We start from the raw sequence: 23,946 nt of genomic DNA on the forward strand, positions 1-23,946 counted from the left end.
CCTTCTCTTGTGTGTGTGTGTGTGTGTGTGTGTGTGTGTGTGTGTGTGTGTGTGTGTGTGTGTGTGTGTGTGTGTGTGTGTGTGTGTGTGTGTGTGTGTGTGTGTGTGTGTGTATGTCTGTTTTGCATGCAGGATCTGAACAAGCGCCTGTCCCTACCGGCCGACATTCGGATACCTGACGGTTACCTGGAGAAGCTACAGTTGAGCAGTCCATCGTTCGACCAGCCACTCAGCAGACGTTCACGCAGAGCCTCCCTGGTGAGAGACACTGAGAGAGGAGGACGAGCCAAGAGGAGAAATTAAAGGAGGAGACACCCCCAAAATGACTTTTTTTCTATTGATTAGTCACGCCATGGAGACTAGAGTTCAATAATATTTTTTGGTTTTTGTCACATTCCTAAGACAAAAATGTGATAACAATAAATTTACCCCCATTCGTTCCGGATGGTGACCCGTTTCGAAACGGGTCACCATCCGGAATCAATGGGGGTAAATTTACTCGAATCAAATTTTTGTCTTTTGAATGTGACAAAAACCAAAAAAAATATTATTGAACTCTAGTCTCCATGGCGTGACTAATCAATAGAAAAAAAGTCATTTTGGGGGTGAACTACTCCTTTAAGTATTAGCTTGAGGAAAGGAGAGCTTGCAAAGAACGTTAAGAGGAAGGTAGATGGAGAGATGGGGCCTGGGCGAAGAGCTGGTAATATTGACAAAGAGGGAGGGATAGAGGAGAGTGAGCTGAGATCAGGAAAAGCAGGATGGATGCAGTGTAAAAACCTTTATTGATCTCCAGGGGGAATTCAGGTGTCGTAGCAGCAACCGCAACAAGCATGTACAGTCTATACTGTAGATGCATGAGTATACATTACTTCTATCACGAATTAATTTTATAGACTATCAACAGAGAATGTATGTACGGTGTCAACTGGTCTTCAGCAGTCTTATCAACCGTTAATGAGTATCTACAGTTTATCCACAATGAAGTTCATGGATAAGATCGAGAAGGAAGAGATGACTGCAGAGTGACAAAGAAGACAACTTTGAGAATGGGGTTTTAGACATACTGTGAGATGCGCAAGTTGAGAGCTCATGCTTTGCCACACAACTTCCCTAATCTCGTCCTCTCGGCTCCTTTGTTGTTTACGCTGCACCTCTGCATTGAATAATCATCTCTCGGTTGTATTGTTCCGGTGTGCATCTGTCTGAAACAGAGCGGAGGAAAAGTGTCACATGCATTGTCTCACATGTCCTCCTTACTCAAGTGTACGCATGTGTGCACTGTGTGTGCACGTGCTAAAAAAGCCAAAAGCCAGCGGTTCCCTGTCAGGCGAGATTAGCTATGATGGTATGACGGCCTCCTTCTAAACCTCCTCCCGTCATGAAAGGCAGTCGAAAGGATTTATTGTAGTGTCTATAAACTTGTCAACACTAACAAAGACACAATCTTCATTAATGTCATTTGTCTTCTTCTCTCCTCTAGTCAGAAATTGGATTCGGGAAGCTGGAGACCTACATTAAACTGGACAAACTGGGGGAGGTACGTGGAGAGTGTTGTTCACCTTGGCATTCGTTCCTCTATCTCCCAGGTGCTAATTTTCTCATGGGCACTTCTGGGCGTCACACACACACACACACACACACACACACACACACACACACACGCACACACAAACCAACTCTCTCTCTCAAAAGGGCACCTCCTCCGGGTTGCCCCAGTTTTCTCCTACACCAAGGAGACATGCATGTTAGGGATATAATCCTGCAGAGTGCCCTTGACCAAGACACTGCCCTTAGACCTGAGGCTGGGCCATGGATGCCACAGGCTGTCTTTGAAAATAAGAATGTGTTCACAAGTGACTTTTCTGGTTAAACAACACAACCGTTTTACTGAAACACACACACTTGTGTCTCCCTGTCCTCCAGGGCACATACGCTACAGTCTACAAGGGGAGGAGTAAGTTGACGGACAACCTGGTCGCTCTGAAAGAAATCAGACTAGAGCACGAGGAGGGTGCACCGTGCACCGCAATCCGGGAAGGTGAGAGGATAAGAACGGCGTATGATGCATGCCTTAATTGCATCTCTAGCATCCTTATTCTAGGGGGGAACATTCAGTGAAAATAGCAGATCTGCGATGCGTTGTGAGCTTATAGATTGGCTGTTTTGTCAAAGAAATTTGGTGTACAGGGTAAGGGGTCTAGAGTAGACCACTGGGGGACACTGGACACTGAAGTATAAATAGGGTATAATATAAGTTGGTAAGTTGCTTTCCCTCTGTATGGTACCACCATCTCGACCTGATTTGACTCTACTCGACTTGACTTTACTTGATTTTCTACTACAGATGGGACCCCCCCTCAATGTAGCAATGTGGTTGTCATAGCGATGTCCAACCCTCTGCTTAGGAGAGTGCTAAAGCAATGCTAACAATGCTTTTTCATGTAACAGTGTGTTTGTGCTGTCCTCATTTCTATAACTGTATACTATGTTTCCTCTTTCTGTGCTGCTAAATGACAACCACATTTCCCTCTGGGGAGCATTAAAGTATCTGCCAACCTACCTACCTAAAGATGAAGCTACAGTATATGTCTGTAAACTAAACTCAGCACAAAAATAAAGGAAACTTGAATTCGGTCCGTTATATCTCCCCTTTAATAATACCAATTTGTATTGTGTTTTATATACTTTTTATTGTTGATTTGTCACCTTTACAACGAGGTACAGCTTGTAAGCATGGGGCATTTGAGGCATGAGTTACACAGTCAAACGTGTGGGTAGCGCCAACCAAACTTTTGCCATAATGGCTTGCAATACTGTTCTGCTGGCATTTACTCTCGTTTTGGGCTTCCCTGACACTGAGCTTAAATTAACAAAGTGTAAAAATGTCAAATATGTGTTGTTTCTTCTTTACCTTATTACTGTGGGAGAGTATGCTCCAAGCAACAAAGGTGAACACCAAAAGAACAGTATTGCAGGCCTGCCAGGACATTTTGACCATTTTTGGATTGGCGCTACCCATACGTTTGGCTGTGTTGCTCATTCCATGAATGTCAGATCCTTACAAGCTGTACCTCGTTGTAAAGGTGACAAATCAACGATAACAATGATATCAAACACAATACCATTTGGCATAATTAAAGGGGGGATATAATGGTACGAAGTCAAGTTTCCTTTCTTTTTGTGCTGAGATTAGATCTATTTCACCTATACACACCAACACCAACTGTTTCTGATAACTCAATTATTAAATGAGAAATAATCCATGCACTTTCTCAATTTTGATTTATTTTACATTTCTAGTGGCTAATTTAAAAGTGAGTAGTTTTCGGTAGCTTCCATGCGTTGTAGGGGAGAAGAGATACAGTGACGCTTGTGACACTTCTCTTTGACCAATCAGTAGTCTGTTCAGGGTTTTCACGTCACCCGTTGGTATCTCCTCGCTTACTTGGTACCCCGACGGAGGTGATACCAAAAGGTACCAGGTACTTTTGCCAAATGGAAAAACAAAAGTAGAGTAGAGTCAAGCCGTTACCATGCAGTGGAAAACTGCTTTCAGAATATGTCTACACATTACCATTCAGTAAGTCCTCGTTCGCTAACATGCATTTCACTCATATGTAATGTCAGACATTTACCTTTCTTTGTTCTCTTCAACCTTTTCAAGTATCATTACTGAAGGACCTGAAACACGCCAACATCGTAACGCTACACGACATCATCCACACAGAGAAGTCTCTGACACTAGTCTTCGAGTACCTGGTGAGAACAACAAAGCGACCCTGTGTCAGTGGCTCGCATAGGAGCCTTAGGAAATGTCTTCCACATCATCATGTTTAACTCATCGCCCTCTGTAGAACAGATCATGCTAATATATATGGAGGATGTGAGGCCAGCTCAGCTGCTGGTCTGGTCCCGTGGTCTTAAACTGAGCACCCTCCCCGTCTCTCCTCCCTCTAGGACAAGGACCTCAAGCAGTACATGGACGACTGCGGGAACATTCTGAGCATGCAGAACGTCAAGGTGAGCATCTGCAGGCGGTGTGCCAGACCAGCTGTCTTCAGGGACAGTCTCAAAACTCAGAGGCTGGAGGATCTTAAGAAAACAAACATGCTTGCTCTGCCCCCTGGTGGCGAAAATGTTTGAGGGAGGAATGATGTGAATCACTTTTTGGAGGTCCACTCTTCCTGACCAAATAAGAGCACAAACTAATGAAATTACATTACCCTCCATTCAGTTTTATAATCGATGGGATATTACGATTTCCTTGCTGATACAATATAATACCTGCAATTTATACAGCGCTTTTCTAAATACTCAAAATGGCTAAAACAACAAACAAAAAACAACTTAAACGTATGTAAGCTATGGAACTATGGATTGAATTGCACATTTGGGAATGAGCACACACACACACACACACACACACACACACACACACACACACACACACACACACACACACACACACACGTATAGTACATTTTGAATGACCTACATTCCAGTGATTTGTTTAGTTAGTTTTATTGCTATGATTATTGATTCAAAGTGCTCTGTTCTCCAGATCTTCCTGTTCCAGATTCTACGAGGTCTGGCATACTGTCACAAACGGAAGGTTCTACACAGGGACCTAAAACCCCAGAACCTACTCATCAACGACAGGGGAGAGCTCAAACTGGCAGACTTTGGTATGAAACGTATTGCATTCAATATCGGTCTTTTAATATGGGAATATGAAAACCTTTTTTTTTATATATATACTCAATGTATTTTTCCCCATTCTCCCTTTGTTTGAAAACAAACTAAAAAAAATCCAGGCTTGGCCCGTGCCAAATCGGTTCCTACGAAGACATACTCCAATGAGGTAGTTACGCTTTGGTACCGGCCACCAGATGTTCTACTGGGCTCCTCTGAATACTCCACACAGATAGACATGTGGTGAGTAGGCTGGTCTTATTATGACAGAAACACTGCTTAGACCACTTTAGCCCCTTTTCAACTGCAGCTTTAGCACCACACCACACCACACTACACTACACCACAACTTGTGGCATGCATGTGCAAAAAAAACAAACACACACAAATCTGAAATATTGATTTGATGCTCATATTAACCATTTTCACATGCATGCCATATATTCCATAGGGATAGATCACACATGGTGTTATGACATCATCAACTTGCGACGGGCATTTCCCCTATTGAGTGAAAGATGAGCTATTTCTAGAAGAAATAAAATATATATTAAGGTGTTTTTAATTTTACATTGTAGTTATAGAGGACAATTATGTCGTATTAGCCAGGGATCCCTTTAAAGGGATATTCCACTTTCAAAAAATGTTTGGGTAATTTTATCTTCTAATCAGGCTTTTGGGAACACCCTGAACAGTTTTTAATTTGCTTCATTCAGTATTTAGATATTTGATGTAAATGTTATCAGGCCCTCCTCCTCCAGGACCTTTCCCCATACACACCCATTGTAAATTCAAACTCCATTTTAACCATGATAGATTCATTAAAAACACTCATAATACCCTCCTAATACGTGAGCAGGCCGTGTTTTTTCAATAACTGTTTCAAATATTTTTTTAATATAAGAAAATGTGTGTTTTGAATGAATCTATCATGGTTAAAATGGAGTTTGAAGTTACAATGGGTGTGTATGGGGAGAGGTCCTGGAGGAGGTGGGCCTGATAACATGTACATCAAATATATAAATACTGAATGAAGCAAATTAAAAACGGTTCAGGGCGTTCATAAAAGCCTGATTAGACGATAAAATGACCAAAAGTTTTTTTGAAAGTGGAATATCACTTTAAAGCCTCTGCTGTTCTGAACTAGAAAGATACAATTCTGGGAAATTGCAAGTGTGGTTGCCGTGACACGAGTCACACTAGCAAATAAATTCTGTCCTTGTCCCTTTAATAAAGTTGGGGGCAACCACACTAATTAGAATCACTTTGTTACGTTGGCACTGGTGCAGAACATAGTCATAGTCACGTTTTAAGATTGCACCGTTACCAATATCACAGACATAAACTATCACGCTATAGGCCGATTTCCTGAGCGACAATTTGTGCTTTACTTGAGGATTTCCCATTTTCAATAATTTTACTTCTACTCACCACTGGCTGCTGTTTACACCACGGCAATGGCGGCGGCGCTCTCTACAGGGGAGCGCTCAGGAAAACTTTCAATGTTAACTGACCATCAGACAGGTGATGATAGACCATCATCGCATAGAGAAGAAGATTATAGTTTTTCAGAGTAGGAAGACAAGATGGGCTGCCATGATTCCTGTATATTCTATGAGATGATGATGATGCTATTGATGATAATAATAATAATAACCATCCTCTCTCCTCTCTCTCTTTCCAGGGGGGTGGGCTGTATATTCTATGAGATGGCTGCGGGCAGGCCCCTGTTCCCTGGCTCCACTGTCGAGGATGAGCTGCACCTCATCTTTAGGCTACTAGGTCAGTACTGCCCCCTGCTGACAGAGAATCAGTCTAACTTTTAATATCTAACACACTCTGGTTATAGCTTTGGCTGGCACACCCGGCCGGCGGTTTAAACAGCCCCCTGCCTGCCCTATGATAAAGCCCTACTTAAATGGGTGTCACTTGAATGTCTCAACAGGCACACCCACAGAAGACAGCTGGCCTGGAATATCTAACATTGATGAGTTCAAATCCTACAAGTTCCCCAAGTACAAAACACAGCCCCTCATCAACCATGCACCCAGGTAGGGACCTTGCATTTGGGACCTTTATAGGAATTATGTGGGAGTACACCATGGAAAACCCAGGGAAATTGATTTTGAGCATTCTATGCTCCCTGGGAATCCTTGCTTTGCATTCATGAAATGTTCGGATATTTTTGTTTGACCAGACACTATGTTGGGGATGACCAGTTGTTATTTCACTTAATTTGGCCACGACAAACCCTGACAGCTGAATGTATATTAATATCTCCCACTCTACACTCCCACTCTCTCATGTTAGTCCTCTAATCGTTGGAGATGGAAATGAGAAAAACTTTCTTGAGGGACCCAGGTATTGTATGTCAGCTGACTGTTAACCACGTAATCCCTATATATACTTACAGTAGTTGACCAGGGTCCCCCAAGCCCCTATACTACTATACTAGGTCCACTCCTCTTGTCCCTCATCACCTCCTCTGTGAAAAAAGACCATCTTCAAGCTCACAACATGTTGTGAGCTTGTAAATCATCTATTTTCAGAGAATGTTCTCCCACCCAGAATAGAGACACTGTGGTTGTTCATGGGCTTGACATTAGTTCTGTTTGGTCTGTTGGATAATGTAGTTTGTGCTCTCTGTCACTTCCTGTAAGGAAATCCTGTGGAATGGTTGACTCTGTTTCTTTCCTAACCCTCGCCAGTATGTGTGAGACTCCTCTTCTGATAACTTTTCGGTTTCTCTCTCTGTCTCTCTGGCAGGTTGGACACTGATGGCATTGAGCTGCTGATGTCATTCCTAAAAGTGAGTGTCACTATATTTGACAAGCATTAACAGGATGCTAAGTAAAGTCGCTTCTCCACCGCACAGAATCAGCTCAGCTCAACTCAACTAGCTTTGTTTTACACTGCAGATAGCATCCCCTCAAAATGGTTATCACAGCAATATAGAGAGTGTACTGTAAAGCAATGCTTAAGTCAATGCTGTCTTAGGGCTCAAAAAAATTACTGTTACCTCAAAATATAATTTGTTTGAGTGCACATTATTCTTGTAGTGAGACCAAAGTGGGACGTTGGTTGAACCAAAACGAGCGCTGCTCTTCCCCTGCCATCCGGAAAAACAAATGTGCCTTGTAAGGTGATAGTCAGTAGGCTCTCTGGTGCTATGTACAGTATGCAGCATGGGGATAGTTTACTCATTAACACAGCACACGGCGGAGTAGAGACACCACTGTGCCGACATTACAGTGGTTTCTGTGCAGTGTGAATGTCAGAAAATGTTTAAGTATGTTGATAAATAAGACTAGTTGATTGTGGTGAGAGAAACATTGTGAATGAGAGGTGAGACTGCTTCATGTGACCACCCATGTGTACGTACGTTTGTGTGTGGCTGAGTGTTTCCTCTTTTCCCATAACGTTTTTGCAGGCATTCTGTTCAATGCTTTGTTTGCACAGGAACACATTCTTTCTATGATTGATTGCCTATATTGTGTTGTGCACTTATGGCAATAGTTCTTAGTTTAAATTCCAGTTATATTAAACAAACAGGATATCAAATTGAACAAATAAAAACCCCAGTTGAAGATGTGATTGGAATCAGTGGGAATCAGTGTACTATGCTGGAGACAGTGTCTTAGTGAGGAGTTGGATGGAAGAGGGACAGAGAGCCAGGAGACCATCCTGCCACCACTGCCTCAGCATATACTGCATAAAGCCCCATTGTCTTACCATGCATTTTTAAGATGATATATAATATACACATACACACAGTGTGTATATATATAGTTGAGAGCAACAGACAATCCAACAAAAAACAGTTTCTGATAACATTGTACGTGAGAAACAGGACATTCAGTTGCTCAATATTGAGTAATTTCATTTTCATTTCACATTTACATGAAATGGTTTGTTAACATACGGTAGCTTCCATGCAGAATAGGGTAGTCCCGTCATCATGCAATGACGCTAGTGTTTTCATTTCACCTTTTGGTATTGCTTAAGCTCGTTGGAACCTCGGCTGGAGGCGATGCCAAAGAATTACCAGGTACTTTTGTCCAATGGAAAGTAAAAAATCGCACCCGTGCGAAGTGAGCGGTGCAAACTAATTCCTGCGCAAATCAGTGTTGATAGGCATGCATGGCAATATTATTTTTGTTGTGTATGATGTCAGTCTAGAGGTCTGCTCAGACTATATAAGTCTTTATCGTCATTTCTCATCAGTTAGTTGACCAAGCTACGGATTGTAACTTGTAAGAGTGTCATAGTGTAATGATAAGTGACCTTATTGACCAAGCTACGGATTGTAACTTGTAAGAGTGTCATAGTGTAATGATAAGTGACCTTATTTACCTCCAGAGAGGCCTCCAGAGAGGCGAGAAGAGGCCAGAAGATGAATATTTTAGTTTTTCAAAGTCTGTTCATTTGTATTTTAAACTTGTATTAGCTGCCTATCATTTATAACCTGTAAGATTTTCCACAGTCTGTCTAAAAGTGTGGTTATTTTATCGCTTATAAGGGATATTCATCTAATATAATTTTGAAATTCAAGGTTAGCACCGCTCAATAATTTTTTATGACGTATTTTACGCGGCCTAAACGCGTTATGACGTATTTTACGCGCCCTAAACGCGTTATGACGTATTTTACGCAGCCTAAACACGTTCTAAATCAGGGTGAACCAATCGGGTGCCTCTGTGACTATGACATCATGGACAGATCAACAGAATCGAGGTGTTTCATTGGTCTAGCGAACTCATGTCATCATCATTTGTGACATCATAGTTTTGGTAAAAAAGCGGTCTATAGGAGCGGTTAGCACCGCTCAAAAAAAGGGCTTGTTGGGTTGAGCTGATTTGAGCTGGTTCCATTCAGTGGAAACGCACCATATAGTACTACGATACATTTGCAGTTATATTGTGGAGTGTATAGTTTGCCTGAATGGTAAGAATTATATCAGAGCCCATTGGGTTAACACACACTCAAGCATGGCTTTACTACATCTGAAGTTGTGTTTCTGATGGAGTATCTTTTTTTCTTGACCCCTGTTTCCAGTATGAGTCAAAAAAGAGGATCTCTGCTGATGAAGCAATGAGACAGCCCTACTTCAAGAGTCTGGGGCCACGTTTACACACACTGCCAGAGGGTGAGTAATGAAAAGACAACACAGTAATGCAGACTTGGCAGGCTTCTCGAGTACTACTGGAGAAGATATAGTGCTATACACTCAGTTAAGTTACAACCTTATAGCAAAGCAACTGTTTTCTCACTCTTTACATGTTTTTAATCTGCTCCGTTTCTCATTCTGTCTGGATTTTTGGCAGTCGTTTCCATATTCACACTGAAGGAAGTCCAGTTGCAGAGAGATCCTGGCTACCGGAACTCCTCTTATCCAGAGCCAGGTAAAGAGTACCTCTAGTATGAATGACGGGGACCTCCTGAAATGTACATTCTCAGACTGTTTGATTTGAAAAAAGTGTCAAATTATAATTTTGTTCTTTCTAAACCACAGGCAATGGCAAGAGCAGAAGGCAAAGCATGCTGTTTTAGGATCTTTGAACTGTTTATCGGACGTTCATCATAGCTGTACAGTCTCACAGATGGATCAGTCCCTGAGATGGATGTGCCAATGGTTATAGCACAGGCAGCCTCCCGTTAATCTCAGCTCGACTCTTCAACTCGCCTCGGATTCACGCTCTACTGTGGGGGGCCCCTGGAGGTTTGTCGTGAAACTGGCCCAAAAGAGACATTTATATACATTTATATTTATTGGGAAGAGAATTTGCTGCTAAATCCAACTACTGTCGAGAATTCTAACAGGCTCAGTCACTTTAAGCAAAACATGCAATGTGTATAGATTTTTAATTTTTACTTATTTTTTTTTTCCTCTTTTTTTTTTTGAAGTGGTGTTTTTGGTGGTTTTAATGTCATATTTTTCCATTTTCATAAATCAGAACCCCACCTCACAGTTCCTTTCTAGTAAGACAGGCACAGACAGACAGACAGACAGACAGAGGGAGGTTTCTGTAGCAGCTCTGAATTTTGCAATTTCTGAAGTTTGGACTTTCTGTGCTGTCTCCATCGAGTATTTCTTGGGCATTTCTTTCAAAGACCATTTAGTCCAGTTGATATACAAAGGATGGCCATGTCATTCTCCTAACTGGACGCTCAAGAGTTGCCAACCTTGGTTCACATTCTTGTCACCAAATAAAAATGCTGGCTTATCATTCAAGGATGCTGTGGTCTCTCACGACCAATGAACAAATCCAGGAAAACTAATAGTTTGTGGAATCATTGACACGGGCATTACAAGATAACATAATGCTTCTTCACAGCACTTCAAGACACAGCATAGCCATAGCGAATAGCTTACTCTTCCCCATTTTTCTTTCTTTTTTTTTAAACTCTGATCTCTCACGCCAGCTCGCTTCTGACTCTCGGGCGAAATACGCGCCGTGACCTCCCAGGGTCAGAACGGGCAACATTGGCATTTGAAGTATCACATCAGTTGTGTTCTCCTCTCTGTCAATACCACCTCATGAAATGGGAAGAAACCAATGGTTCACGATTGGATTGCTTCCATCGTCATGTTGCATGCCTGCTCTGTAGAGAAAGCACACAGGCACTGAACACTTGTTCAGGGCGTACTAGTGAATACGATACTGAGTCATGGTCTATTTAACAGTGTTACAAGAGATGTTTTGTATGACATACTTTAACGTTATTTGTGGATAATTGTTATTTGGTGTGGCATGACATTGCAGATGCCCTCCTATATTTGAGCTTGATTTGTTTTTTCAGAGAAGAGAATAAAAATGTTAAGAACAATATGTTGTGGGAGTTATTGCCTTTTTCCCTCTTGCACGTACAGTAGTAGACAGACATCCACCTGTAACTATCTGAAACTTGTGAAACTTGCTATCACTCCAAAAGGAAGAGCATTCAATGCTTGGTTTATTGAAAATGACGGCTTTTCTTCCCCAATACAAAATAATACAGAATACATACTGTATGTTACTTCCAGTATAACAAAACAAACAACAAAAGACATTACAGGGGTGGGGGGGTGGGCTTGCGTTGATTTTGAAATCTTATCTTCATAAAAATGCGTTTGTAAAAGAAAACGGGACATTAACAAGGCACAGCTGGTACTATCCGAGAAGCGCAGTGCATTCAATAACAAACGATACACACAAACAACCGAAACGACCAGTTTCACAGTGCGATTAAAGTTTTACAAGAGGAAAAAAAAAAAGAATATAAAAAACTAAATTGATAAAAGCAACCAAGCTGTATACTTGGAATGAGAGGCTGGGTAGCCACCCATAGCTAGTAGCTACACTTCACTTGTGTCCATCTTGGACAGGGTCATGTAGAAATGTGCTGTACATTATCACAAGGAGCCGGATGTCTTATAGACAATGTGGCATATGGCTTCTTTTTCTGTCCTTTCTTTTTTTACCAAGTGCTTTCAATAACTGGAATTTGAAGCAACTTAAGTGCAATAAAAACATGAGGTCACAAAATGTCTCTCAGTCGTTTACATTATAAGCAAATATTGACAGGAAAATAAACTGAAATTTTGACGATAACTGGTATGATTTAAAAAAAATGCCATCCAGAGTTGGGTGGAGCAGAGTTGCTTTGGAGACCCTGGATCATGACTTGTGAGTGTTGGGGCACAGAAGCAGGGAGGAGGGTGTTCCTTCCAGGTTTGGCATAGCCATAGGCATGTGTCCGTTGATTAGACTGGGGAACTGTGGAGGAAGAGAAAGGGAATGGGAGTTAGTGGGGAGGCGGGGAACTCTGCAGAAGCTTATTTCCGGTGAGGAACTGCCGTATTGTCACTGCTCTGGTTTCCTGTTGTTTTATGCTGTGTCGCTCTTCCTCTCCCTCTGCTGTGTTCTCTATCGCCATAACAACAACAAAGCTTAGATTTATTTTGTGCACAAAGAACACTACTCCGCAGTATGCCCGTCAAGGGGTAGGGGTGTGGGTGTGTGTGTGTGTGTGTTTTGTGCCCAGTTCACAAATGAGGAGCAGTTCTCAAAACCAGTCCGCCCTGTTCAGACTGGATCCCCAGGGCTCAAACAGGAAGTATTCGCAGGATTTCCTCTCCTCATGAGCGCTGAAACAGGACACCTCAGTTGGAACTCCTTGCGTACCGAGACCGAGTGTCTGCAAATCTAACCTAACAACCTTTGGTTCCTGCTAGTACTGTCACATATCTCAGAAGCAATTGTTCTTTTCAATTTGACATACTGTATTATGTGCTAAAGTAAGCATCCGATTTAGAAAATCAAAAGACCAAATCTCAGGTAATTTGGGTCTAGAGAATATCTGATAAAAAATGGAATTGATGTGTCTGACACAGACACATCAATGTTGTGGACTAATGATGCATTGTATTTTGTTTAGTATGGGAAGAAAATTCTGATGGGACAGAAATATATATAGACTGTCACTGAAAGCAACAATGAATCATCATAATGATTAATAATTTACTTTATGGGCTACATGTAGTATTTTTAGAAAATCATGTGTATCCAAAAAATGAATCATGTAACAAAATAATCATGTCACATTTTGAATCCTTTTTAGATTACATTTCTGAATCATGTATCACTGAAATTCGCTCCAGCTCACCAGGTGGGGCTAATAATTACCAGTGTTTAATTTGTATATAAAGACAATGATTTCCTGTTTCCGGTTTATACTGAAGAAGACCGTAACAGGTCGAAACGTCTATTTTTGCTGCTTGTTACTAAAAAGAAAAGTTTGGAGCGACCAGAAAGTGAGTGCGAGCTACCTTCTTTGTTCCTAGTATTACTGCGTTGGCAGTTTTAGCTCGGCACCGAAGATGAGGATGTGCGTTATTTTTTCTTTGATTACATGTAGTCGTGCCCAGGAGCTATTTTAGGGATTCTGTGCCTTGCACAAGTGCACCTCAGCAGTGCCCAGGAGGTTGTTAACTAGCACCTCTCCTGCTAGTAGTCCACACCACATACCGTGTGTTGGACTTGAACCGGCGACCCTTATGATATATGATAGATATACAGTATGTGTGTCATATCTGTAGTCACCCGAATACCAAGTACTCAGGGGAATAACAGAGGGATTTTTCTTTCTTTAAACTTCCACCCTGACTTTCATAGTGTACATTGTGTACTGTACTGAACCGATATAAAAAAAAGAAACAATGTTTAATTTGGCCTTAACTAACTTGTGATGGGTCAAGCTAGGGTTCTTTTCATGATTCTGAGTTGATTGCTATCATTTATTTTTCACTACAACCACTCCTTAGTGGAAAACCTGCCATGCCCACTTTTGCATTTACATATAAAGTTGCATTTATTTCAATGAGTTGCATAATACTCAAATACTGATCCACCATGTCAAATGGTTCAGGAGTCGATGTCTGAGTCTTCTTCAACACCACCATAATACCATTCTTGCATGTAATGCCTTTACAAACTCCACATGCTGAGATGCATGTGGAGTTTTTACATTAGAATGTGGAATGTTTATTCCATATTGGAATATGGAATGTTTGATAGAATAATTTCTGTGCCAGTCCTTTATAATGCACAGGCTTTGATTTGGATATTGAGATAATAGGAAGTAGATATGTCAGTGCTCTGTGGCACGTGGGTCCCTGGAATGGAAGTGTCTTTGTAGGAAGAGAATTGGATGCATGCGGGCAAGGTGAAGTGTTTACGTGTTCGTATGAAGGAAAGGTTTTAGCTTTTTTTTTCCTTTTTTCTTTGCATCCGGCTGAGGAGCACTTATGATGCATTTCATTAATAGTGGAGAGTTAGACCATCATTCAGCCCAGGTCCCTATTGAGGATGAATGAATCATACTGTGTAAAACCTACAAGTGGATGGAGATGTAGAAGATGAAAGATGGACTTGATTGATTTGAAAGCCACTCAAAACTCATAGCTACAATGCCATGTGATTGATGAAATGCACTCAAACTCATCTGTGCTCTTTTATGTTGAAACTCCGGAACTGCATTATTCTGAAAGTAGAGAGAAGTGGACAACACGTCTGTCTGTTTTGTTTCTTTGTACCACGAAAAGGTCTTTAATAATACTTTCACTTTCGATATATGTGCTTTTACTTTTGATACTTAAATACATCTTAACACCATTACCTTTCTTAAGTACATACTGTAAGATGTGAACACTTGTACAAGTGATTTTGGAGTAAAAATATCTTTCATGTAAGATACACTAGTATTATGTAACTTTACTCAAGGAAGGCTTTCAAGCACTTTATATGCCACTGTTTATTTCTCCATGTTTAACGTTTAAGGCAGACTCAGGCAGTTACTTGCAGCTATTTGTAACATGCCCTTAATATACTACCACAGTAGTAAATTAAGAAACATACCACCCAGAGTAGTGTTTGGTCTCCACAATTTACTCACCAAAGATTACATTCACCCGTCCCTCATTTGGGTTCTTATAGCAGTGTCTTGACTGCAAATGCAGTTGGCCATGGGTGTTAATTAACCCTTCACACAGAGTCACACATATTCCCCCATTTTAAACGGTAGCCTATATTTTCTTATCAGGTTATTGGAGTGAAGTGAAACATTTCAAGTTGTAGATAATACTTACGTATCTGACATTAAAAGAGGGCGGGGGGTGGAACACTTTTAGATACACATTAGTGAAGACATTTCTTGGTAACAATTTAGTTGGCAGATTGGTCCATACCTTGGTACATACCTGAAAGAGGGAGCCATGGCCCTGTAGCCTGGCGGGGCTGAGTGGGGCGACAGGACTTAGGTTGCTCCAGAAGTGGATACCGGACAGTAGGGGACTGTGGGCCAACAGCAACCCTGAGGGAGTCTTGAGTAGAGAGGGAATCGGAAAGAAAGAAATGGATGGAGGGAAATGCCAAGGAAAGGGATAGAGAAAGAGAATGCGAGACAGAGCGTGAGTAAAACACAGGACAGCATTTGTTTTTGTTATTTCTTGTTCTTGGAGATGAAAACGGCATTGGCCACTGGCTGGAGAGAACTTTCATGTGAAGCTGAGGCTTTTCATAATGTGAAACATACCGAACTCTTAAATGGGCGTTTGTTGGCGTTAGGAACAACAAACTGAAGGAGCGGGGAGGAAGTCTGTGGTTCCTCTGCTGGATACAGGGGTGATGTGGGGCAAAAGAGAGGTGGTGGTGGAGAGGGTTCTTGTTGATTGGGGGTGGGGGTCCACAGGCACCATGGGCCTTGGAACGGCAAAGGAGGTCGGAGAGAAACATATGAAATCAATTTCTCCCTCTCCCCCCAGAGCCCCCCCCCCCCCCCTTCCAGTTTCCCCCGTGTCACCTCAGAGAAGTGAGGCAGTGTTGCAGAGCAGAGGGACCCAGCCCTGCTCTCATTATTAATGGAATTATTGGAGCATATGGCATCACTTACAGCCTCCTCCAGCTTCCATAGACTGGCCTAGCAGAGGATTTTTGTAAATCTCTCGTTTTTCACTCTGATCTCATTTCTTGCACACTTCTAAACAGACGGTAAGTAAGTGGAGTCTTATTGCCACGGCATGCTGTAAATCTCAGTGTCTGGACGAACCTCCAATGAGGCGTGCGCAGTTGTTCTTTGTAATACTTCCAGTCTAAACACAATATTCACTGGAAATATTTGTTTTTAATTGACTAACGCTTATTGCACAGCTTTTAGGGGCTATAGCAAAGATCAAACCAAACCAAACTTTGCTTACAGGATGAATTTGGGTCCAACTTCATGGCAGAGCACACACACATACATACATAAAAATGTACTGTAAATTAACCTTCTTCCATGATAGACCATATCAAGACTGCGATACAAGCAGAAGTGCCACCTACTGTAGTTACTGTGGTTGGGAGATTATTCACATTATATATTTGATTCCTAACAGTTTTAGAATTGTTTGAGTGTATATATATATATCTATATATATATATATATATATATCTATATATATATATATATATATATATATCCTACTAATAAATTACCGAATGTCTGTCTGTCCGATATACACGCATGCTGACATCACTGATACTAAACAGTGCCCAAATTTGGAGATAACTGACATCACTGGGTCTGGGTTCTCCAACATTACATTCAACCCCTCAAATACAGTACTGCACACACCCCATAAACCAAACTGCACGTAAATCAGAGCACATAATTATGTTCAAAAGGGCAAGGATTGGTATATAATTTTTTGTATAATTTGTAAGTTACTACATTTCGGGACACAATCTCCGTCCTAGAGTCAGTTTTCTTCCATTAACCGTGCTACCTACGTCTTGATTAGGCTATTACAGTACTGGTACGGTTTACCAGCCCTGTATGCCAGGCCGTGTCAGACGTGGCTGGGCCTGGGGTGCTGCCTCGCTGCTCTGGGAGGGCTTTGGGGGACAACTGACATCATGTTCTGGATAGATCCCATCAGCTTCCCGTTGCCAGCAGCCAGACCACAGCACAGACGGAAACGGATACCATCGCAGAGTTATTCTCCATTCTACTGTATGATTTGATTATTACTTGCTCATTAGGCCTCAGCTGTGCCTGCCACGGAATGACATAGTCTGTCGCCGATCTGAGATTTCGGTGGTGACACTAATGATGGAACTTAAATTTTGTCGAGGCACAGCACAGACGTTTTTTTTAAGCATGCTTGGGATCATGCATTATGAGACAGACAAATGGTGCCCGACTAACAGTGTTTGAGAAACCCAAAGCAGCTAAGTTTTAATAGCAGTGATATGTATTCAGGATGTATTCTTCATTATTCGTTTCACCTGAGCAGTGAAGAAGGCTGGGGTGAGGGAGCCAGAGGGCAGCGCTGGGCTATTCAGAGCTATGGAGCCGATGTCAGTCCCAGCCAGCAACAGGGAAGGGGCAGAGATCTCCAGAGCTTTGGGCTTTTTGCTTTTCGGTGGGAGTCCATCTCCTTGATTACTACTACTGCTACTACCAGTGCTCCTCTTCTCAGGAGGATGCAGGGCCCGCTCTCGGTGCCCGGAGGAAAGGTTGAGGGGCTGGGCGCCCTGGTCAGAGTCCTCCACCTCCTCGGGCGCTGGGCTCCAGCTTCGCCCAAGCAGGAGGGCCGGGTGGTGGTGGTGGTGGTGGTGGGGTGGAGACGACGGGGAGCGGGGTGGCGGGGAGAGTTTGAACGACCTGGAGGACACGTTGGACTCCGTTTTGGTGGGAGGCGAGGTCCTCTCGTTGGCATTGGTGCCAAAGCGGATGACGGAGCGCGGCTCGTCCTGGCATTCCCGCAGGGCTCGTAGCAGCTCTGCCTTGTTGTGCAAGGAGCTGAAAGGCGAGGGTGAGTAGAGGCCCGAGTGGAGGAAGTCACTGCGACATGCCTGTGCCCCCAGGGCCTCCAGCGTCCTCCTCTGGGTGTCCTCCTCCTCCTTCATCTCCATCTCTGGGTTATCTCCTTCCTGGAGGAGGGTTGCCCTCCCAGGTGCCAGGCCCATCTCCACTGCCTGGGGGTCCATCTTAAGGATCTCAGGGAAGGAGACAAACTTGTAGACAAACTTCTGGCCAATCACCTTCTTGATGATGTTCTGTAAGATTGAGGAACATAGGATTAGTGGTGAACTGGTTGAGGCGCAGAAACTCTTTGATTCTACTTTACTTTGGGCCATTTTCCATTTGAACATTTTAAAAGGTTAAACCACTAGTGCAGTTACTAAAAACAACAGGGTCTGTGTTGATATTAAAAGGGAACTTTCTATTTGACCACATTTTATGTAACTTTTGAAGTAATAGACTGAATTTCCTGCTAGTCCAACCAATCAAAAAAACCCTAGGTCACTGCCATAGCTGTGCTGTTGTTCCGGTGAGGAAAGGGGAAGTGGAAGTATCTGCCAGCGGAGATTGTGGGTTGAAAAAGAAGAACAACAATGAACTTTTTATGTCACAATGCTGTCTCAGGAACCTATTAAAATGGCACCAGGTACGCTGTGTTATGACAGCTGTAATTACATATAATACAATATAAATGTAAGGTACCTACAATTCAGTCAACTACTCTTTAAAGTGAAATACCCTTGGCCACTACAACATGACATTACAAAGAGATAAGATGGAGAGAGATATCCATCCTCCATTCATAGTATTTCTTTTTCTTTATTGATACAAGAGCAGGAAGCTCTGAATGAGAAGCTCTGAAGCAGTATGGTAAAAACAAGAAAGAATGCTCCATTGAGTGGGATACAACCCAGGCCAGTAGGTTCAAGTGTATTTCCAGATATTTGGAAGGCAGGTGATCTCACCTTGTCATAGTAGTAGCGCAGGGCTCTGCTCAGCTTGTCGTAGTTCATGTTGGTCTTGTTCTTGCGCAGTCCCCACAGCTTGGCCACTTCCTCTGATTTGAGGAGCTTGAACTCCCCGTCGGTGGACGTCCAACAGATCAGGTGTTTGTGACTCTGGTCCAACAGCAACTGCAGAAGGAACTGCCACAGGGTGATGGCACTGTCCATACCTAGAAGAGGAAAGAAAGTAGTAAATCAGTAGTTCTCACACTTGAACAGTTTTCAAATATTGCAGATGTACAAGCTTGCAGCGCGGCACGAAACTCAAATCTGCTATTTTTGAATAGTCAACGCAAAAATCTAAAATGACACAGATGCGTCCACGGTTTTAATGGGTTAACTTACCCACGCCATCATCAACCTCAGAATGTGTGTCAATGGGTGAATGTAATGCACATCGTAAAGCGCGTTGGATAAAGGTTTACCATTTACAAGCTCAAGAGCGATAATCTTTCTAAAGATGAACAATTATGTTTGTTATCTCGCCACCATTTACTTCTGCTACTTCTGATTGAATGCAGGCACTTTGTCATAACTGTACCCACAGTCTACACACACAACATGGAAAGTGTCCAACATAAGTAAAACACAAATCAGAATCTGGCTGTCTTAACCCAGATGACAACATACTGAATGCACGGCACGCTACTTTATAACACTACTATGTCACTTTTAAAACCTTTACAAACTGCTAATAAATCGTAATGCATTTGTGTTGAAGGTTCTCGACAAAGAGAGGTTAAATGACCGCTTCCCAAACTTTACTTTTCTTTGTGTCGTACACTTTTAAGCTTCACACTATGCACTATAGTAGGTTAAGGAGGCTGTGGCTTATGTGAGCTGTAACATGTGGTGTAAGGGAGAGCAGACTCCTGATGAATAGAACAGTGTGTGGAGACGGGAGCAGTGTAACGTAGCAGCAGTGGCCGCAGAAGAAGAAGACAAGGAAGAAAAATATAAGGAGAAACAACAGCTCAAGCCAGAAATATGCTGCGGTCCAACCTGGCCCTCTCCACAGGAAGTATGACGGGGCCAGGGTGGGTTATTCCTTTAATAGAGGAATGTGCAGCCTCTGAGCTCCTGTCTGAGTCTTTTAAGCACATTTACAAAGGGGCTTTTTTGTCTGTATAAGAGAAGTAAATATTGCTTCTACTACATCCCCTTCTTCTAATCTTCATATATGAGGTGATGGGTGAGTGTCTGAATAATATGATACATAAAACAGAAGACTGAATGGCCACACACACACACACACACACACACACGTTTGCACCTCTCACTAGTCGTGTATCACACACACACGGCTGAACTTGTTTCCGGACCAAGCCCATCCCTAGAGTTTTCTATCTGCCATGTGAAACTACAAAACTGTCACAGTCAGGACTTCCTCCTATTCTACTTTCAAGGACAAATGTTGAGGAGACGGGATCTCACACTGGGGGAGCATTTCCCCAATCCTGCCACACTTCCGACACAAATCCCGGGAGTGAGCGGGTCAAGAGATCAAATCATTGTCCCCTTCCTCTCTCCACCCTTCAACCCATACTGAAACAATACATGGCGTTTTTCTGCAGTGCTCGGAGATACTTCTATTATTTGCAGATGTGAAGGTGGTGGCCAGGGGCGTCACACCAAATTCTGGGCCCTGGGTACAAGGATTCACTGCGGGCCCCCCATGAATGTTAACTATTGAAAAATAGCAGATATACAAGCTCACAGCGCGGCACCGAGTGCCACGCTGCAAGCTTGTATATCTGCTATTTTTGAAAAATCGTAAAATGTGTGCAAGAAACCTCTGTCAAGGACCCCCAAGATATGTATTTGGCCACGGACCCCGATCTCAAAATATTTCGTTCCAGGGACCCCCAGAAGCAAAATTTGAGTTAGAAATGTTCGCTTAAAAAAATACATATATTCAAAGATTTTCACACATTTTCACAACTTTTCAAAAATAGCAGATCTACAAGCTTGCGAGTGCCGCGCTGTGAGCTTGTATATCTGCTATTTTTCAATAGATAAAGTTACTAGGGCCCCTCCACCTTGGGCCCTGGTAACTCAGTCCCACTTTCCTACCCCTTGTGACGCCCCTGTTTGCAGATGTGAAGGTGGTGGCTGTCATCGAGTTCCTCTTTGACAGTTCTACCTCCGGCTACGTCTGCCGTCTACTCCCTCCGGTTTCCACTCCATCCTGGCTGCTGCTGTTTGATGCAACCGTTTGGATCTGTAGACTCACTCATCCACGTCAACTTGAGTGAGTTATGAGGTTGTTGCAGATGCTCGGAATTGAGAAATCACGCTGCGAAGCGCCGGGCGCACAAAGCAATCCAGTGTGTTCGGGGAACGGAAACTCCTAATGAGATTAGATGTGTGCGTGTGGCGTGTGTGTGTGTGTGTGTGTGTGTGTGTGTGTGTGTGTGTGTGTGTGTGTGTGTGTGTGTTCATATGTATACACCAGTGACAGGGGCAAACATTATGTGTGTGTGTGTGTGTGTGTGTGTGTGTGTGTGTGTGTGTGTGTGTGTGTGTGTGTGTGTGTTCATATGTAGGCCCAACACACCAGTGAGAGGGGCAAACTGTGTGTGTGTGTGTGTGTGTGTGTGTGTGTGTGTGTGTGTGTGTGTGTGTGTGTGTGTGTGTGTGTGTGTGTGTGTGTGTGTGTGTGTGTGTGTGTTCATAATATGTAATACATCAGTGCTCATATGTAATACACCAGTGTTCATATGTAATACACCAGTCAGTCACCAGTGAGAGGCGCAAACATTACGTGTGTCCGCGCGCTTCCGTGCCTGTGTGTGTGTGTGTGTGTGTGTGTGTGTGTGTGTGTGTGTGTGTGTGTGTGTGTGTGTGTGTGTGTGTGTGTGTGTGTGTGTGTGTGTGTGTGTGTGTGTGTGCGCGCGTGCATGTGTAGACATTACTTAGCTATGACTAAACCTGCTCTCTCTTCCTGTTCAGTGTTCACAGACTGTGGAAAATTCAACGGGCCATCGCGGCCCCGTTAGCAAAGCATCTGTCATAAAAAAAAAGTTTAGGTCTGTTATAAATATAATCAGTGTTCTCTTTGCCCGCATACCACTCGATACCAGATTTTCACCGGAGTTAATTTGTCTGGGTATTGGCCGGATTGATAATATGTAATGTATTGTATTTGTAGATTAATAGTCCTCCGCTATTTTGCCCCACTGACTCATTTTCAAGATGTTGCTCCATAGACACAATCACACCGGAAGGAGGTATACACGATTTGTGCACTCGGGGAAAACCATTGACTATCATACACAGAACGCAGATCTCCTGGACTTTTATGCCACTTTAATATTCATAAAGTTAGTGGATAGTCTGTGTAATGGTTAGAACATAGGCAAACGTATTCTACACTGTGACGTTATTATTTAATCGAGAGAGATGCGAGTGTATCATAACCAGCAACAACAAACAAATGATCTCGCTACTCACAAGTTTCAGAACTTTCAGCCAACAAAGTAGGAAAATAGCAGATCTACAAGCTAACAATGAGCTTGTAGATCTGCTATTTTCGAAAGATTTTCTTTACACATTTGAGAACTTTTGAAAAGGGACATGCTGCGTACTACTTACCTACTATTATGTTATAATCTAAATGTAGGCTAGTAGGCTATATGTACATTTTACAAGTACCTGCTATCTCTGCTTTGTCTTCTCCTCCTCGGAACTTTTTAAGATGAAATTCGTATGATCCCTGGTTTTTCCATGCTTACTGCGGTCTTCTGGTCTCTCCACACACGGCTCAGTGCTGGACTGAAATAGGATCCTGGCTTTTTCTTTTTCTTCTGAGCAGGAAGTTGGAGCAGGCAGACACAGAGCCGGCTCACTTCCTCTCCCCCACGATTCCCCAGGCGCTCTGCCGTCTGTGTAAACACACTTTTCCTCCCCTCTTCTTCTCTCCCCGCTGCCCGCCGATGGCCAGGCAGCGATGCTCTATTTTAACACACATGGCAACAACATAGTAACTACTCTCTGCTGCTCTCTGGCTGGGGTGACGTCGTTGCTCTTTTCGGGCGAAGCCGCTAGGAGGCGCGATAACAGCGTTAACTTTCATCTCCGAGTCTGCCTCTATCCCCCTCCTCCCTCCCCCTGTAGTTCTGTCTCTCTCGGAGTCAGTGAGTGGATGAAAAACTACTCAGATGTAATGCAACTCAAATGTACGTATGTACAAATGTCAAAATATGTAGTTGAGTAAAAGTACACTATTTGTACCCGAGATATAGAGTAGAGGTAAAGGAAATTGGAAAATAGACTACAGTAAAGTACAAATACCTCAAAATTGTACTTGTGATTAGGCTATTCTAGGACCATGGACAGTTCCCAATCCTTGACCAGCACCTAACTAATTAGGCTAATGAATGTTGCCAGTGCATAATTATCAATTAAAGTATCAACAGACCTAAGAGAATGTAATTCATAATTTCACTCATTAGTAGGCCTACAGCTGCAGAGATTGCGACTGCACATACCAACACAATATTATGCATGCTGAAGCAAATTACATCTTTTCTCCCATAATGGCATCAAGACAGGCTATGGGGCTGTTAAGTATGACATCATTTTGTAGGCAGAGGAGAATTTCTGCCCCCAGTTTCTGTGAATCTTTTTACTATTTTTACTATTTACACATTTTTCTTCTCTTTGTTGTTGAAAGGAAAGTGTTAGAATTATACTTTAGTCGTTATTTTTGTCTCGGATCTGTTGAAATAGCGAGGGACAGAAAATGCTTAAAAGCCCCATAGAAGTCCACTCTGTGCTACTTGTTGGTCTGTATTTTTAACAAGAATTAATTTGGAAATGAATGCCACCTACATCTAATAGGCCGGAGGTGTGTGTGTGTGTGTGTGTGTGTGTGTGTGTGTGTGTGTGTGTGTGTGTGTGTGTGTGTGTGTGTGTGTGT

General features: G+C 42.7%; 2 protein-coding genes across 3 annotated transcripts in view; one reads left to right on the forward strand and one right to left on the reverse strand.

Moving 5' to 3' along the window:
* Positions 1–11,409, forward strand: part of LOC308293958 (cyclin-dependent kinase 17-like) — a 44,809-nt gene extending 33,400 nt beyond the window's left edge. The window contains exons 5-17 of the mRNA XM_080736637.1: positions 133–258; positions 1,484–1,540; positions 1,927–2,041; positions 3,668–3,762; positions 3,961–4,023; positions 4,565–4,688; positions 4,818–4,938; positions 6,380–6,477; positions 6,641–6,746; positions 7,462–7,504; positions 9,751–9,841; positions 10,020–10,097; positions 10,208–11,409. Of these exons, the coding sequence (XP_080592763.1) occupies positions 133–258; positions 1,484–1,540; positions 1,927–2,041; positions 3,668–3,762; positions 3,961–4,023; positions 4,565–4,688; positions 4,818–4,938; positions 6,380–6,477; positions 6,641–6,746; positions 7,462–7,504; positions 9,751–9,841; positions 10,020–10,097; positions 10,208–10,245 (1,155 nt within the window). The 3' untranslated portion in view covers positions 10,246–11,409. The remainder of the gene's footprint in view (positions 1–132; positions 259–1,483; positions 1,541–1,926; positions 2,042–3,667; positions 3,763–3,960; positions 4,024–4,564; positions 4,689–4,817; positions 4,939–6,379; positions 6,478–6,640; positions 6,747–7,461; positions 7,505–9,750; positions 9,842–10,019; positions 10,098–10,207) is intronic.
* Positions 11,410–11,627: 218 nt separating this feature from the next.
* On the reverse strand, positions 11,628–22,952 carry LOC308293761 (ETS domain-containing protein Elk-3-like). Of its 2 annotated transcripts, none has more exons than XM_080736386.1 (5): positions 22,680–22,952; positions 18,987–19,195; positions 17,502–18,275; positions 15,434–15,556; positions 11,628–12,452 (listed from the first exon to the last, which is right to left on the reverse strand). In XM_080736386.1, the coding sequence occupies exons 2-5, from the start codon at positions 19,191–19,193 to the stop codon at positions 12,354–12,356; spliced, it is 1,203 nt and encodes a 400-aa protein (XP_080592512.1). In that variant the 5' UTR covers positions 19,194–19,195; positions 22,680–22,952; the 3' UTR covers positions 11,628–12,353. The 2 variants fall into 2 exon arrangements, with proteins under 2 accessions (XP_080592512.1, XP_080592511.1); XM_080736385.1 differs by having other exon boundaries at positions 15,422–15,556.
* Positions 22,953–23,946: the final 994 nt, after the last annotated feature.

Source organism: Nannobrachium achirus, assembly GCF_963921795.1.
Source record: "Nannobrachium achirus genome assembly, chromosome: 11".
NCBI lineage: Eukaryota > Metazoa > Chordata > Actinopteri > Myctophiformes > Myctophidae > Nannobrachium > Nannobrachium achirus.